Here is a 16026-nt window from a genome sequence, read left to right as displayed (position 1 = left end):
CTGCAGCAAATACAGCATAAATTAAAGTGTTTCTTTTAAGAATCAACATCAAATAGACCCTTATCTAAAATACATAAAAGAGATGAGGATTATATCCTAAACTAATTCAGGTCAGATCTGTATTCCTGTGTGCTGGTACATCTAATTGGGGGGGAGTGGCTTGGTATACTCCGAGGACCAGTTTTTGGTTATTTTTAGTACCTTTAGTACCTGTGGAGAGCATATATAGAATAGCTATTTTTCTGACACCTGGATGGCAAATTAGTTTTCTAACCTCAACAGCAATTCATATTCAATTCGTGAATATATCTGCAGGCAAATATGAGGCGGTCAAACAGTAAAATAGGCCGGAGACATTATATCAATTTAATCCAATCATGCTAAGTCTGTGGCTGCAAGGTCACGTATGAAAAATGTGTTTTTGCCTAATTTGGTACCCCAGTCATGAAATTATGCAAATTAAATTTTGGATAACCTGAAGTCCTAACACCAAGTTTTGTGTCACGCTATAGGTGTGTCCAGGTTCAGTGGCCATGTTCTTGGAAGGTTGTAAAACCTTATTTTTGGTTATGTTATGACTTCACTTCCTGTTTGAAAATTCTGATTGACTGCAATAAACAGGCACAGAAAAAATCTCACGACTTTTGGTGTATAGTTATCTCTACGCACTTTGCTGAAGGTAGGAAAAACTGAAAAAATATTAATAAAGCGCAGTTTTTCAAAAGGGGGTCTCAAGTCTATGGAACTTTTTTGGTTTTTAATAAATCAAATGAAAACTTATTGCCCTTAAATTAAAAAAAATGCATGTAATAACTCATTTACTACTAAGTTTTTTAGTGTCAATTTTAAAGCCTTTTTTAAAAAAAATACCACATGACAGATAATGATGACACCATGCTCTGAAGACAACCCAATCCCAAAACTTCAACTATACCTTTTTAAGAGAAAAAAATGGGGATGTACTTTAAAGGTTAAATCTTGCAGTTTGACCAGCTGGTGGTCCTAGAGTGTTTATTCACTGAGATGAAACTTTGAATAGGGACAATTCTCTGCCCCTTTGTACAGAATTTAATTTTTCAAAACTTTTTATGATACAGTGTACGGGTTGGCATACAAGCCAGTGGTAGAACTGAAAGAAAAAAAAATCTAATGGATGTCTAAGCATATAAGCAAAGTATAGTGGTGGACATACTGCAGAGTAAAAGAAATGAATGAACTTTGGATTATGCTTTTGCACCACTGTTCTCACAGTTGTGTCCAGTTTAGGCACAGGTTGTGGTGTGAGGTTGATATATAGTTGTTACTTTAAAAAAAGGACTCCTGAAACGAATACAATGATGTATATAGGTTATTATAATACACCTTACCAATATGACTCAACTGTTCCTCTTGATCTAAAGCACTTCTTATTCTTGACTGGTCCTGGATTCACCCTAAACTCTAACAGTAAAATTTCAATTCCTTGACCGAAAAACTATGTTGTGGTTAAACTTCCAACAAATTTTAGTCTTTTGCAAATCCATCATAAACTTTGTGCAATTTGTAGTTCAAAACACTTATTTCACAACCTGTGGTGGCATAATAGCTGTCTTTTGCTGTGGTGTTTTACTTTCAGATGTATCCAAAGTACCTTCCTTTCCTTTCTTCCTGGGTGGTTTTTTTATGGGAGTCTTCTTTGGTGTAGGATCCAGTGGGTCCCCTGTCCTGGAGCCGTTCAAGTCCTGCTTTTCCGGGCTCTTGGCTTCAGGGGTCCCAAGGTTGGTTTTTACAGGTGCCACCATTTTCTGTAGGCTACTTGAGGTGGGCAGCTGGGGTTTGGTGGAGCCTTGCTCAATCTGGCTCAATCCAGTGGAGCCGGTTCTTTTGGCTTTCTGTGGAGGTGTGGGCTTCTCCCGGTTTGCCCTTGGTGTGGAGAGACCATTGGTCTTTGTCAGCCCTGTTCCCTCATTCCTGTTGATGCTTTGGGTTTTTTCCTTGAGCTGAGCGGCAAGCAGCGTAGCAGCCTCTGAGTTCATATGAGGATGGATGACCTTTGGGCTCTTGGGTGGCTCCTTAGGGGTCTGCTTTGAACTATCAACACTTTTCTTTTCAGGCGAGGAGCAGTGAAAATTACTTATCTTCTTGAGGGCACTCTGAACAACACCATTGATGTGCTCCATGTGACTGGGACTGCCGTGCTCATCCCCAGACTTTTTTCCTCGCAGAGGTTTGTGTTTTTTAGGGGAGCCACTGGCATCTGCCTCCTGCCCCTCCTGTATCTTCTGTCGGTCATGATGCTTTTCCTTTATTCTTTGCCACTCTTCACTCTTAGATGAGCCATCACTTGAACTTCTCTTTTTCTCCTTTGACACTGCAAGTGCCTTAATTCCCCCCTGCTGCTCAGGCTGGGGAGACCCTGTGGTATTCCCGTGTATCCATGACACCTTGGGTTTAGTGGATGGGTCTGGTGGCCGGGGTTTGGGCTTGCCAGGTGAAGGCGGTGGCTTTCCATTGCGCTTGGCCTCTAATATAGGAGTGCCATCTCTATCCTTGCCACTGTTCTCATCCTCCTTCGACTGCTTGGAGAGGCGGGCGACCAAGGCATACTGTGGCTCACTACCTTCTGTTTTGGTTACACTTGTGTCTTTCAGGGAGGTGTATTCACCAGCGTCATCTTCATCAGGGACAGATTCTGGCTTCTCTGCTGCAGGGCTGGGGCTCCGCTTGTCATTCATGGAGTCTGTGGATCATTGGCAGGTCAAGAGATGCTACTCAAAAATGGTGTTTGTTTATTTCAATCCTGATTATACGTGCTGTTGCAGCATTACATTACTTGATATGATCACTACGTTTACTGCATGTTTGCTGTTGTTCAATTATACTGAAAATAACTGGGTCAATAACTGGGTCAATTCGGCAACTTGATGATCTTACTCAAAATCCATTTTTGTAAAGAGACCCACATCAAAGAGAAACAGACTAAAACTGGCTAAAGCATCATTTGCAATTTCATAGTTCAAGATTAGAAACTGACGGAATGGGTGTTTTCCACCAAACTTTAAGGATTTAGTCACTGTTTGGATGTGTGCAATATGCTGACTTGACCATTCCATTTCCTGTTTATGCTCTTCTTGTTCTCAAAGGAGAATCTAAATTTAAATGGCATAAATGCCAACTATTATGTAGCTATTAGAGAAGTGAGTGAGTCACTGGATAGTCACATTGGGGAATATGATTATCTCGCATGTGTGTCCATACAAGATAGCTGAACTGTTTTTTTTTTTTTGTTTTTTTTTACATGATTACTCACCTTCATGCGGAACACAGTAAACTGGCCCCTCATCTCCGCTCTCAAAAGAAGAGAAGGACCCCTGGGATGACCAGGAGGAGGGGGAGTGCTGTTCAGCCACAGAGGGGGGCTCAATGAAGCTGCAGTTGAAGGTGTTCTCTGGGTCATGGTGGGCTACTGAGAACAAAAAACAAATGCAAAAGTCAAAAGGTCAGTCAGAGGTTTTTTTTTTTACTGTGTTACAGGACAAACAGTCTGCTCTTACTCAGTCTCACAGCAAAGTTGTAGAAAGCATTGGTTTAACTAACTCTGTAGAAAAATAGGTTTTACATGTGAGCTAATAAAGGCTCTGACACTATGAGTTTCTAAAAGCAAATGGTGATAGTTTCATACCCATTCATAATTTATTAGCTGGAGCTGAATTCCCACAGCTGACGATATTCAGATTTTCTTTAGAGTTTGCTTGGAAAATCTTAACCAACAAACAACGCTCTTTATAATATACAGTATACTAATAAAGAGCTGAATGGTGAGATAAAACATTGCAATGTTATGTGGTTGCTTACTGTCTCTGCTGGGCTTTTCTAGTATTTTGTGGGTTCAGCAAAATGAACCACAAATGGGTTCTTCATCGTCATCTTCCACTGAGTCCTCTCCCTAACAATAAGTAGGTCAAGTCATGTTTCCCTCTCACAATCTCCCTTTCACTCTCTCATTCTTCTGTCCTCAGACACTACAGCATTCTGCTAACCCTTCAGTCTCAGGACAGCTGCGCTTTCTGAAGGGTACTTAAGCTTAATCTTCCCATCTGGTGTGAACCGGACTAAACCATACTGGGTGTTAACTTGCATGACCGGCCACATCAGATGCTCCTGTTTATATTCCTGATGACACATGGGTCCATGCGTTTGTTTAGACCTTAGATAAACCATCTATGGAAGGAATCCCCTAACTACCAGGACACTGGCCAAGACTGGCCTAAAACGATTTGCTAGTTTAAGAGATCTACAGCTAGATTTTTGCAGCCTGACTTGCAAAATGTATCTCTCTATATTCTTGCTGCATTTGTATTAGTGTTTGATATGGATGCACTTTTAAAATGTTACAAAAGAAGAAAATCCAGCAGATTATCTGCTTAGACGCTGTTTTTATATTCTCCCATTATAGCAAACAAGTCTGGTTTATCTGTCACCCTAAACCAGTCTGAAGTTTATTCTCTTGCCTCCCATGTGAATCAATGTGGCTCACACCATGTGACTTTCTGTTGAGCCTTTTGTGCTTTGAACTTTTTCTCCAAAAACAACATGATTGAGTCATGTTTTCCCCTTTAGTTTGCTGGATTTTATCTGAATTTCTACTTTCTAATTTAATTTTACGTTGCCCCTTTCAATCTGTTTTGAAAGTCAAGGTTTTCCCTTAGATATATGACTCACTTGGTTATTTTTACATTGATCTAAAATGGTTCCTTAAAAGGTTTCCTTCTTTCATCAAAACAAGAAGTCTAACTCCCTGAACAAAATATTTGATTTTGGGGTTCTATTGTCTTGTTTTATGCACTGAGGGGTGAATGTCAAAACAGTTGCAACATGTCTGTCTCAACTACTTGTATATATAAAGAGGTCACAAGATAGTATTTTTAAACACAGAGGGCTTACATTTCCAGTATCATTTTAAGATATCCCCATAACAATCTGCTATCTCTATGTTTTATATTAATTAATTTATAAAAATAAATCTGAAGCCAGAATGGAACTTCAATGTAAGATCGAAAACTATTTATGCTTAAGTAAATATTTGAATTATACAGGAAAAAAGCTATTGTATATGTCTTTTCCACCACTTATGCAGGGTCCTCATAGTGTAGCAACAGGCAGACAGGCACAGACTGAAGGACAAAGGAATGTAGAACGGCAAAGATTTCAGTCATGTTAGTCAGCGATCTAACACATGGGCATTTTGCAAGTGATGTATGCAGCGATGAACAACTGCTGTCCTTAAAAATTGCTTGGTCCAGACTGTGAGTCTAGTAAGGAAGATCGCTATGCTGACTAGACGCCACTGTGATCCCTCTCTGCATGAAGGCCAACACACAACAGGGTATTATTGACCCATCTCCACAACAGAACTCCACCACCACAGCTGCTCAGTAGGGTGGTGGAAGTCTGGAGGATACAACAAGAAAGTTGATAGATCAAACACCTGGTCCATCTCTAGAAAACTGTGCACTGAATAATAATATGGTTCACCAGTAATAACAGTAAATAAAAATATACTTCAGCCTAAAACAGCATGGACATATGTTGCAACGTTGCATGTAAATTCTCATATACAAAGCCAGCGTACAGCCTACAGCCATTTGGACACTTCTGTTTTAAAAGAATGAATATATACAGCAGTATAACAGTAACTGGGTCATTCTAGTAAAAGCCAAAGTGTGACTTTGAGAAAATATTCTGACTTTTTGATTAGACAACTCCCAACTACACTGTGTATTGCAGCAAACACATTTGCAATACCAGCCAAACTTTGCCCGGATAAATAAAGAAGAAAAAAAGCAGCTGGTCTTAGCATCCGTCCATGAGGAAGCGTTTGGATATAGAGGAGGCAAGGAATGCCAGACAGACACGAATGTGCAGGGTGTGGAGTAAATATGCTTAGAAAGGAATGTTAAAATGCAAGCAAACAGCATTAGTTTCACCAAGAGGGAAATAGGTGACAGTGTGTTTATATAGGTTTTTTTTTATTGAGTCTAACTTTGCTAGGACTAAATGCTGTCCTTTAATTCATCCCTGACTTCTAAAATGTAGTTCCCATGCTGATAAATATTGCATTTTTCAATTTCAGGAAAATAAAGACAAATTGATTTTAAAAAAGTCTTATATTTAAAAAGAAAAGCAGGCATATGGAGGCATAATGTGAAAGATTTTCATTTAGGGTACTGTGGTTCAACTTCCATGTGTTTCCAGATGTTTATTTAGCTTAATTTTCATTGATTGTTTATTATTGTTTATAAACATACCATTTCAAAACATTGACCACATTAGATATTTCTTCACCATGTTCTGCTTTATCAGACCATTACATTTGACTGATAGGACAGCAAGAACTCAAATGGCAAATATAGGCTGACTATAAACATTTTTAAATACTACAAACAAACTGAAAATTGAATTTAGTTTCATGGGAACTTAATTTTTAGGTGAGAGCCAACACCCCCCAGCCCCCATCTCCCCTACCCCTGTTTTATTATCATTTGGTCTTACCACATCTGTTGCCACTGACCCTGATGTGGATAAATCACACTTCTGACACTAGCTGGGGTAAATTTGACCACTTCCTGTTTCCAGCCCTATGGCCCCCCTCTGGAATGTGTGTGTGTTTGTGTGTTCTGTGTGCAGGACTGTGTGGCTTCAGTCGGAGCTGGAGTTTCTAAATGTTGGCAAACCATGCTTCTGTGAGTAGCACAAATGCAAGCAGGGTAGCAAAGATTTATGCAGGACAAACGAAGGAGAAGATGAAGGTTGGTATGAGGGTCTGCCTTCAAGTCTGACTGCAACATTTTTCACATTTACTGTCTAAAACTGTTGAAACTTTAGTTTTTCAAGGCCTAAAAATAGATTTTTCTTTACTTGCATTCTTAAGAAATCCTTTTACCTACATGATTTGCACTTACTCACAAATAAGCATTAATGTCCCATAGGATGACACAGGCAACACAGTCCATGTGTTGTATTTTCAAATGAGGCATAATGTGGACAGATTGTAGCTTAAATAATCAGTTGGAAAAATGAGAAAGCACATGCTGCTCAGACTTGGAAAAGAAACCAGGTCATTATGATTTAACCCCTTATGCACTACACTGACTTCAAAAACACATTTTAAAGCATCTGTCTTTTTCAGAAAACACAAATCAAAGTAAGGTTGGGAACATCTGTGTCACTGACCAGCCATATATGCTTTTAGTCTGCAAAATGTTACAAAATACAGAGAGATGATTGGATTGACAGATTAACTTATCATTTTAGAATCAGAAAATGTCAGGATAAGTCAGTGTCTTGAAAATATTGGAAATTCCATTTAACAGCGCAGCAAATATCGCTTCTGCTGTCTGATATGATGCACAAATGAATGTATTTATTGCATAGGTAATGGGAAATGATTTGATAACAAACCTTAGTGTTTTAAAATTTAAACAACTCCAAATCCAAAGCAAATAGCCATAATACGTTGACTAGTCTGACATCTGTAGAAAAGCAAAACAAAAAACGAAAAAAAAACCCAAAGCCTGGGGTCACAAACACATCTGTCACACACCACGAGACCTCCACATGGAGCAGCAGAACTACAGCGTCCACCCAAACAGTGCAGCCTTTGATAGCTCGTCACTCACCACCATGTGGGGCCCCCAACAACCACTGGCTTTCTTTTTAATAACACAGCCTCCTCCTCAGCACAAGAAAAAAAATTCTTGTGAAGAAGATGATGGAAAAGAGTAAAGAAAATAGGGAGAAAAAAGCCCAAGTTTAGGGTCGTAATAATATGAACACATGGCATTTGGCAGTGCCAAGAATAATAATGGGCTCTAAAACCAGTGCATTCTTTTCAAATGAAACCTCATACTCGCCTGGCAGCCACCATACACTTTTCAACCCTATTCATCTTCTAGGCAGCAGCCTAAGGTAGCACTAAAAGAAAATGCTTACACTGATTGACAGACATTAGCGTCATTGTCTACATGACGTTAAAATTAAAAACATTTGAAAGCACTGATAGCCACTAAAACACAGCTTTTATACCATCTACGTATACTGTTTACACAGAATATCATTACATTCACTGGCTTTTACTGAATCTAATAAAAAATATACATTTTAGCAGACTGTGCAAGAATCAAAGACAACGATTACAGAGAATACAGAAGCTTCTGGTAGCACTGTGGTGGTATATGAGAAATAGTTTTCAGGCTCACCGACTACTTTGGGCAGTTTCTGTCTCCTCAGTGGAATACGGGGAAGTTTAGTGCTGATTCTGCTGAATCGTCCACACAAGATCCGTTTGGCTTTTTTGCTGTTGAAAAGGGATGACGCCATGGAAATCCAAATGAATCATTCAAACTAGGCATTTTAAACCTGGCCCTCTGCCTCTTTTGAGGGCTCAGGGACTGCTCATATTGCTATTCACAATATAATGTCAATATATAAAAGCTCTTGAAATACAATTTATGTGCATTTATTAATTTAACAACCTGTGAGAAAATGTACAAAGAAAATATTTTTCTCTGTTTTTATAACCAGGGCAGGCCTCCTAATAGAAACTCAAGCGCCTAATGTGGACCGCTGAGGTGAAGGCACCTATCTGTCACTCACTTGTGGTTGTCTTTGTGCCGACAGAGGCAGCAGCAGCACAGCAGTGAGAGGAGGACAATCAGTAAAAAGGAGACCAAGGTCCCAGCTGCAATCACACCCATCCGCTGGTTGGGCTCTGAAAGACAAAATGCAGGGAATGGTGGGTGTGCCACAATGTGTTGGTGAAGTCTGAATACCAGTTTCAACAAATAGCTCTCTCAGTCATAGCTAAAACAAAAAAGCGTGGCATGTAGGACATTATTACGAATTAATATGAAATCGCATTGAAGATACCATAATATAGTGTTTAACTCGTGTATTTGTTAATCTGGCAGATTTGACAATAACTGTAGATTATAGCGCTCCCCCCTTTAAAACCAATTGGGCTTTTGTTGTTGATTTTCTGCAATTAGCTTCCTCCTCTCACACCCTCTTTGTTATAGACCCTTCATCATAACTCAAAGATTTATTAGCATTCCTCCCACTTGAAGTTTGATACACCCCAAAGACAATCAGTGGTGTATTGTACAGTTATGGGCACCATTTAGTATTGGGAAAGAGAGACAAGCACCAGAAGAGAAGTAACACATAGGAGTAAAAAAGCAATGAGCCTCGGGTTTTACGCTGTCACATACGTCTCTGGTTGTTGGGTGGTCTGTCCTTGACATGTTGTCACCCTCAATTTGGAATGGAGTTGAGGTAAAAGTAGCAAAGGGTTAGTTTATCACTGACCAACTTGCCACCACCCATCATGTTCACTAGCCAAAATTCATGCAGTCTTTGTGTGTGATATTCTCCACGTCTGCCTCCAATAATCTCTTTCCAAACAGTATTTTTTCTCTATTCTCTGTATCCATTCCAGTTTCTCATTTTTCTTTCCTTTCCTCTATCCCTTTCTTTTTTTTCTTCCTTCCTTTCTCTCTTCTGCGGCTGGACAGGAACAGAGCCAACAAACACAGCCATAAAAAGGACACCGGTCTAGGTCTGGAAACACAATCAAGGCCCTTTGGTGTCCCACTACACACACTGACCTAAATAGATGTATTTGTTGCTACTCAGCATATACAGCCAACTATTAGAAATTTAATATGCAGGCAGTATTGCTGGCATGTAATTTACAAATAAACAGTTCAGAGCATTTGAATTCTTTTGGTGTGTACAGTATAAAGTAAGAAATATCTGTTCAAGTTAGGAGAATAAAAAAGACCCACTAGTTTCTGACATACTCGCTAACCGCAACACATCAGTTAGCTCATAAAAAACTAAAAGTAAAAATAAAGATTTTCTTACGGAGATAGCAGGCACCAGACACAGGATCACAGTTCTTGTCATGGCAAGAGCATGTCTGGTTACAGTTGATTCCATACTGGCCAGTTGGACAGGTCATATTGCAGCTTGACAACAGAGAAGAAACAGAAAACATCTGCTTAATGTTGTGTCTGAGTAACCAGTATGTTACATGGAACAAAAGAAGAAAGAAGGGGATAACTGGGATTAGCTCCATATCCCAATCGTTTCTGCTGTGTTTGAGAGAATTTTGCTTTCTTTGTTCCTAAATTTTATTTTATTCGTTTAAACACATGCATCAAAACACAAACTCAACCTTTTAAGTCCCCAGATATATAAATGTGCTACAAACATCATATCACCACGTTCAACCCTTTGCCACTGCATACTGTACAGCTGTCAAGGGTATAAACAAGGCTGTTTTTATCTTTGAGGTGTCGTTTAACTTACTATGTGCCATAAAACCCGGGGTCACAGAGGCACTCTCCGGTAACAACATGACAGATGCCATTAAAACAATGACTGCAGTTGTTTTCACAGTTCTCGCCATATGTGCCATTGGGGCAGCGCACGTCACACCTATCACACACAGAAAGAATGTCTTGATTACACATAATGTCATTTTAAAGCTTAGAAGTATGAGTCATGGTCATTACCACAGTGCCAGAAATAGTCTCGTAATAGCTAGTAGTTAAATATTTAAAAGGAATACTAAACAACAAAACAGCATGCTCTTTTCTTTACACATTTGCATGTGCGCACGTGCGTGTGTGTGCATTTTTTTTTTACCTGTCCCCAATCCAGCCAGGGTTACAGTGCGAACACTTGCCATAGATGGGCTCACAGTGGTGACCATCTTTACACGTAGGACACACTTCCTGGCAGTTTTCACCAAAAAAGCCCTTGGCGCAGACCTGATCACACCGAGTCCCATTCCATCCTCTCTCACATGTAATACAGCTTCCTCCTGTCACTTTACAGGGCTGCTGGCCTTTGCAGTGCCCACACCTGGTGGCAGCCAATGAAACACAGTTTTTTTTGTCTCCTCTTATCTAAATGTAATGAGACAGCTCAGTGATCAAAATCTTCATGAAACCAGCTGTATTAGTTTGCTTTAGATTCTTGCTCTAATCATTTGAAGGCGATAAACACTGAACCGTAGCAGTACTTGAAGCAATTGTACTGCACGTTTCTTGTGTTGTGACAATGATTGTGGGACAATGTGAATACCATTACCTCCTGAATACCAATTTCCATTGAATCTCGCTTGGGCATTGTTCCATTAAATTAGACATGTTTAGATTTAAGATTTTAGATATTAAATCCTCTAAAACCCACAGACCTGCAATATCACATGGACCAGGCATGGAAACTCAACATTATGCATCTGAAAAGCTCAGAATTTCCTGTTTAAATAATGGTACACTGCTTTCTGCCTACTTTAAAAAAAAAAATAATAATCCCACCTGATCCTGCAGTTTTGACCATAAAATCCAGCAGGACATGGCTCCCTGCAGAACTTCCCACGGTACCCAGGCAGACAGGTACATGAACCATCAGCCTGGTTACACTTGCCATAGAGGCACTGGCAGTTTCGCTCACAGCGTGGACCCCAAAGCCTCTCCCTGCACTGGCAGCGTCCCGAGAACTGGTCGCATGGTGAATTGTTACAGTTACACTGGAGTGCACAGTTCCTCCCAGTCCAGCCAGGGTTGCACAAGCATCGCCCTGTCATCACATCACAGATTGAATTGATGCTGCAGTAGCAGTTGTTGTTGCACTGAGGACCCCAGAAGCCAGGATAGCATGTGCATTTTCCTGTTTCTTGGTCACACTTGCCCTTCTGGCAAAGACAAACATTCTCGCATTTAGGTCCCCAGCGATTGTGGTTGCAGGTGCACTCGCCGGTCAAATCATCGCACTGGCCATTGGGGTAACAGTGACATTCTCCCTTGCAGTCTGGTCCCCAGTACTCTGCAGGGCATTCTGTTAAAAGACAATGCAATCAGGAGAAGTTCTTACAGAGTCTAAGACTACAAATACTAGTAAAACTGGAAGGTTGTACTTAAGCGCAGTAGTGCTTTGAGCTACAAACACTGACATTGGAACTTTGTGTAAAAGCATGTTATGATAACTAATTTGAGAGAAATATAAGAACTAGCTGATGCATAAAGAATGCCATTTATTATACATGTATTTGGTCATTTGGTCATCATCCAAAATCTTGAAGGTACATGAATTCTGAATACCTGTTTTTTTGGACTAGCCTTTGCCAACTTTTTAAGATATTTGTTGTGTCAATAAGCAATATGTTGAAAAACTGACTGTCGAGAGTACTATACTGGAACATTTATATTTAACATGTAAAATGTATTTGCTTAATACCAGGAATGACACAAAATGAAAAATAAAGTGAGAAAAAAATTCTTACTGGTGTTACAGCTAGCTCCAAAGTATCCATGACGACAGCGGCATTCATTTGGCCTGACACACACCTCATTGTCCTTGCAGGTGAAGTTTCCTTCACAGAGGGCTGAGGTGAAAAGTATAGGCCATATTATTCTATTGGTGTGCACAATGAGCCATATGACATACTGCCAAATGTTAGCTCTAAGTGTGGTACATACGTGTCAGACATTCAGTTCCTAGCTGCCCCCATCCACTGCAGCACACTGGTGTTGATGATCTGGGGGTAAAAGGTACAGAATGAAAGGGGGGAAAGATGAAGCACTTGATTAAAATAAAGCAAAACAAATATATTTCAAGTGACAACATTCACACGAAGTTCCTGCTTCTTTGGCTTTGTGCTTCTTACTGATGCAGCTGTTGCCAAATTCTGCAAATGCAAGCAGAATGTGCTAAGCATATGCATTACACATATGCTTAGCACATTGTTGTATAATTACCTCAATATGGTTCATTCCAATTTCTACAAGACACATACACTCAAAAGCTACTAGCTCCTGAAGCTCTACAGGCTTTTCTGCCTCCCCCAGCCTGTGATGGAGTGTGAATATTCAGAGGCAAAGTTTTGCAGACAAGTATTGGGCCTAACAGGAAAGAACGGCTGCATGTCCTCTTCCTCCCATGCCGGTGACCTCTGTGGGGCTCCTGCAACACGTCAGCTTGCCCTAAATTGTTTGAAGATGGCAGTTTGTGTTCAGTTGATGGGAAGGGAGTAGCAAAATTCTATTATCCTGCCAAAACCGGCACGTGTTCAAGATCATTGGTCAAACCTTTGAATTACTTGACTTGTATGGAAGGAAATTTTCCAAAGAATCTCTTTTTTTCTTTTTCATACAGTTTTGTTTAGATTTTTTTGTTTGTTTGTTTGTTTTGTGTTTTGTTTTTTGTTTTTTTCAGGTGTGCCACACCAAATTTGGACAAACTGTAATCAACCCTTTATAATCGACCCTTTGTTAACCATTAACATTAATCCAATCCATGCCAGAATGCAGAAGGAGAAATTACCTTCACTGTTTAATGGAATTAATTTGGTCTTTACATGCTGTGTGCTTTTCATTACCACAGAAAGAATGCACGGACTACTTTCACAGACGACCTCAATTGCTGCTTTTTCACTGATTTGAAAAAGAAGATTTTAGTGCTGAAAACATCACAAAGCCAGCAACTTTTTGCATTCTCAAAACACTGTTAGGAACACTTGAAGCTAGAAAACAATGACTATTGAGGGCACCGGCAAATGATTTTAGGATGTATTGCCATTAAAGCCAGATTCAGCAGTTGATTTTCCACTATGAGGAGACATATTGGAATGCTGACTAGTTGTGATAAATAATGAACTACTTCCCTCTGTTCATATGATTCAGGGCTATAAAAATAGAACAATAAATGGATAGTGGGGGAAAAAAAGACAATCTAATGGTGAGTTCAGTGTCATGAATGGTGAAAAGTGCAAAGAGGGGCACAATATCAACCTTGTAGAGCAATAGAGGTCATGTACAGCATGCTGAAAACTTCATAGAGCATAACAATACTCTAGAACAGAATTTCCTTTCTGGCAAATGACAACGTTTTGCCCAGTGAGGCAAGATGACAGCACAGCTTTAGCTTTTGAAGAGCAGCTGCTGATGACTTTCTATCTGAGTGCACAGGAAAATACAGTGTGTGGCTTTTCAGATAAGCTATTTCCCCCCTCTCTCGCTCTCTTTTTTCAAATAAGCTATTTTTGGTCCGATAACATTTTCAACATAAAAAAAGTAAGTGATAACTTTTAAGCTCATCCATCCTAAAGTAATCAGCTACAAGTATATGGTTACTTATCACACATTGTTTAGAACATACTGGAAAATGATCCCTGGATTACATTTGCTGTTTCTGGCCTACCACAATTTACAAAATTCAAAACATAAGTTCGAGCTTGGATACTACAGTCAGCAATTATGGGCTTGGATGTTTTTCTTTTACACAAGTTACTGAAAGGCTCAGGAGATCACCAAGAAATGCCTTTAGGATCACTTACTTTTGCTTTTATGACAGGATTTTAACCTAAATCCTATCAGTTTTGCGTTTCATTAACTCCTCCAAAATCTGGTTCTTAAAAGTGCATTATCAACCACACTATTAAATAGTGCCACGAGTGCTGTAAGGGTCTGTAAGAGCGCCCTCTTCAGAGCAACAAAAACATTTCGGTTCCAGATGTAGCACACACATCTGTATAGCTATGCTTTTCTTCAGTGGACTCCTCCTCTTGCTATCTTGCTATGGCTACACTGAACAGGGAGCGCGTTATATGTAAGGGAGAGGGGGTGGTGGGTCGACGTGACATAATGCATAAAAAACAAAGTGTTTCTAAGATCTCCTGACCTAAAATACGTATCTTTTAAATACTAAAGACGGCGGATGGCTTCACAAAATATTCGGCGACTTTGGAGGACCACTATTTACGCACAAGGCCACCAATGGAAACGTCAAATTTATAAAGTTACGCATTTTTCCACAAAACAAGAAATAAAAAACACTTTGAATAACTACTTATTTCCCAACTCTAGCGGAACCTTTTTGAAGGAAGTTCCCATCCCCCCGAAAATGGAGAATAAGAAGCAAAAAAAATGTCATCTTATTGCAAATCTTATTGTACAAGCTGATTTGCAGTAACAACAAATCGAATAGCTCCCATTTTCCCCCTGCATGCTTACCCGGGTACTTTGCACACATTCCTGCCTTTGGGGTTGAGTTCTTGGCTGAAACCGGAGCAGAAGAAAAGACAAACCAACGCAAGAAAAGTAAAAGAGTTCTTTACTTCCATTGTACAAGCAGCATCATCCTTCTAGACGCCGTATTTACGCCGCATTACCCTCATCCAAAAGTTACGACGGCTGGGTTTCAGTGTTCTTTGCACACTCCAGTTTCTTTAATGCACATAAAACGAATGCGCATCCCTTTTAAATAGGCTAATAAATCCTTAAGGTGTTTTAAAAAGTCTCGCCACCACCTACGCCATCGAGAAACTTTCCAAAACTGACCAGCGACGGCAGCTCCAACCGCAAAGGAGAAAAAGTCATAAAGCCAAAGTTGCAATCGCAGTAGTCTTAGTGAACGTCTTTTCTCCTGTTGTGTTACTTATTCCTTGAAAGAGGTCATAAGCCACATGCCTCCAGATTCAAAATGAATCAAATATTTTTTTCTCTTGCCAAAATGTGTCCTCGGAGCTTCTGGGAATGTGTAGACTGTTGATAATCTTTACAAAAAAATAAAATTAAAATAAAGCAGAGTGTCACTATGTCGCTTTTGTTCCTCTCGAATGAGACGCGCTTAATCCTTAACTTTGGTCCTCTCTTGCGCTCTCAGGAGTGGCAGAAGGGAAATTCCTGATTTGTTACTCTATCTTTGGCTCAGTGCGCCATGCGTGAGCCACCAAATTTACATAAGCCTGTGCGCAACAGGGTCTGATTGAAGGAAAAGGGTTAAAAAGAAATAAAGAAAAAATGTATTGTGCTCCGTTCTTAGATTTTAACAAACAGTAGAGGTAATTACCTATATGACATTTAGTGGAAATATTATATTTATTAACAAAAGTTATGTACATAGATCATCTTAGACGTTGACTTATCAGATTTATAAGTATAATTTATAGAAGACTACGCATTTCAACCAAACCGTATT

General features: G+C 39.7%; 1 protein-coding gene across 1 annotated transcript; it reads right to left on the bottom strand.

The window, feature by feature from the left end:
* Nucleotides 1–844: 844 nt before the first annotated feature.
* On the bottom strand, nucleotides 845–15699 carry scarf2 (scavenger receptor class F, member 2). The gene is made up of 11 exons (XM_085368696.1): nucleotides 15060–15699; nucleotides 12528–12586; nucleotides 12332–12433; nucleotides 11367–11886; nucleotides 10690–10908; nucleotides 10351–10479; nucleotides 9904–10007; nucleotides 8635–8749; nucleotides 8238–8335; nucleotides 3290–3445; nucleotides 845–2719 (listed from the first exon to the last, which is right to left on the bottom strand). The coding sequence occupies exons 1-11, from the start codon at nucleotides 15167–15169 to the stop codon at nucleotides 1557–1559; spliced, it is 2775 nt and encodes a 924-aa protein (XP_085224822.1). The 5' UTR covers nucleotides 15170–15699; the 3' UTR covers nucleotides 845–1556.
* Between the last annotated feature and the right edge of the window lie 327 nt (nucleotides 15700–16026).

Source organism: Diplotaxodon limnothrissa, linkage group LG12 (genome assembly GCF_057381915.1).
Source record: "Diplotaxodon limnothrissa isolate DT_005_m linkage group LG12, D_limnothrissa_male_GT1.1, whole genome shotgun sequence".
Lineage (NCBI taxonomy): Eukaryota > Metazoa > Chordata > Actinopteri > Cichliformes > Cichlidae > Diplotaxodon > Diplotaxodon limnothrissa.
The sequence above is the reverse complement of the archived record's forward strand: the minus strand, read 5'-3'. Positions and strand labels throughout refer to the sequence as shown.

Bases quoted from the DNA above. Each gene is read 5' to 3' on its own strand.
- scarf2 (XM_085368696.1), bottom strand. From the start codon at position 15,169: ATGGAAGTAAAGAACTCTTTTACTTTTCTTGCGTTGGTTTGTCTTTTC. The intron at 10,480-10,689 runs GTAAAAAAAAAA...TGTGTGTGATAG, and splicing joins CCTGGCTGGATTGGGGACAG to GTGTGACGTGCGCTGCCCCA. The intron at 8,750-9,903 runs GTAAGAAAATCT...TTTGTCTTTCAG, and splicing joins GTCTGGTGCCTGCTATCTCC to AGCCCAACCAGCGGATGGGT.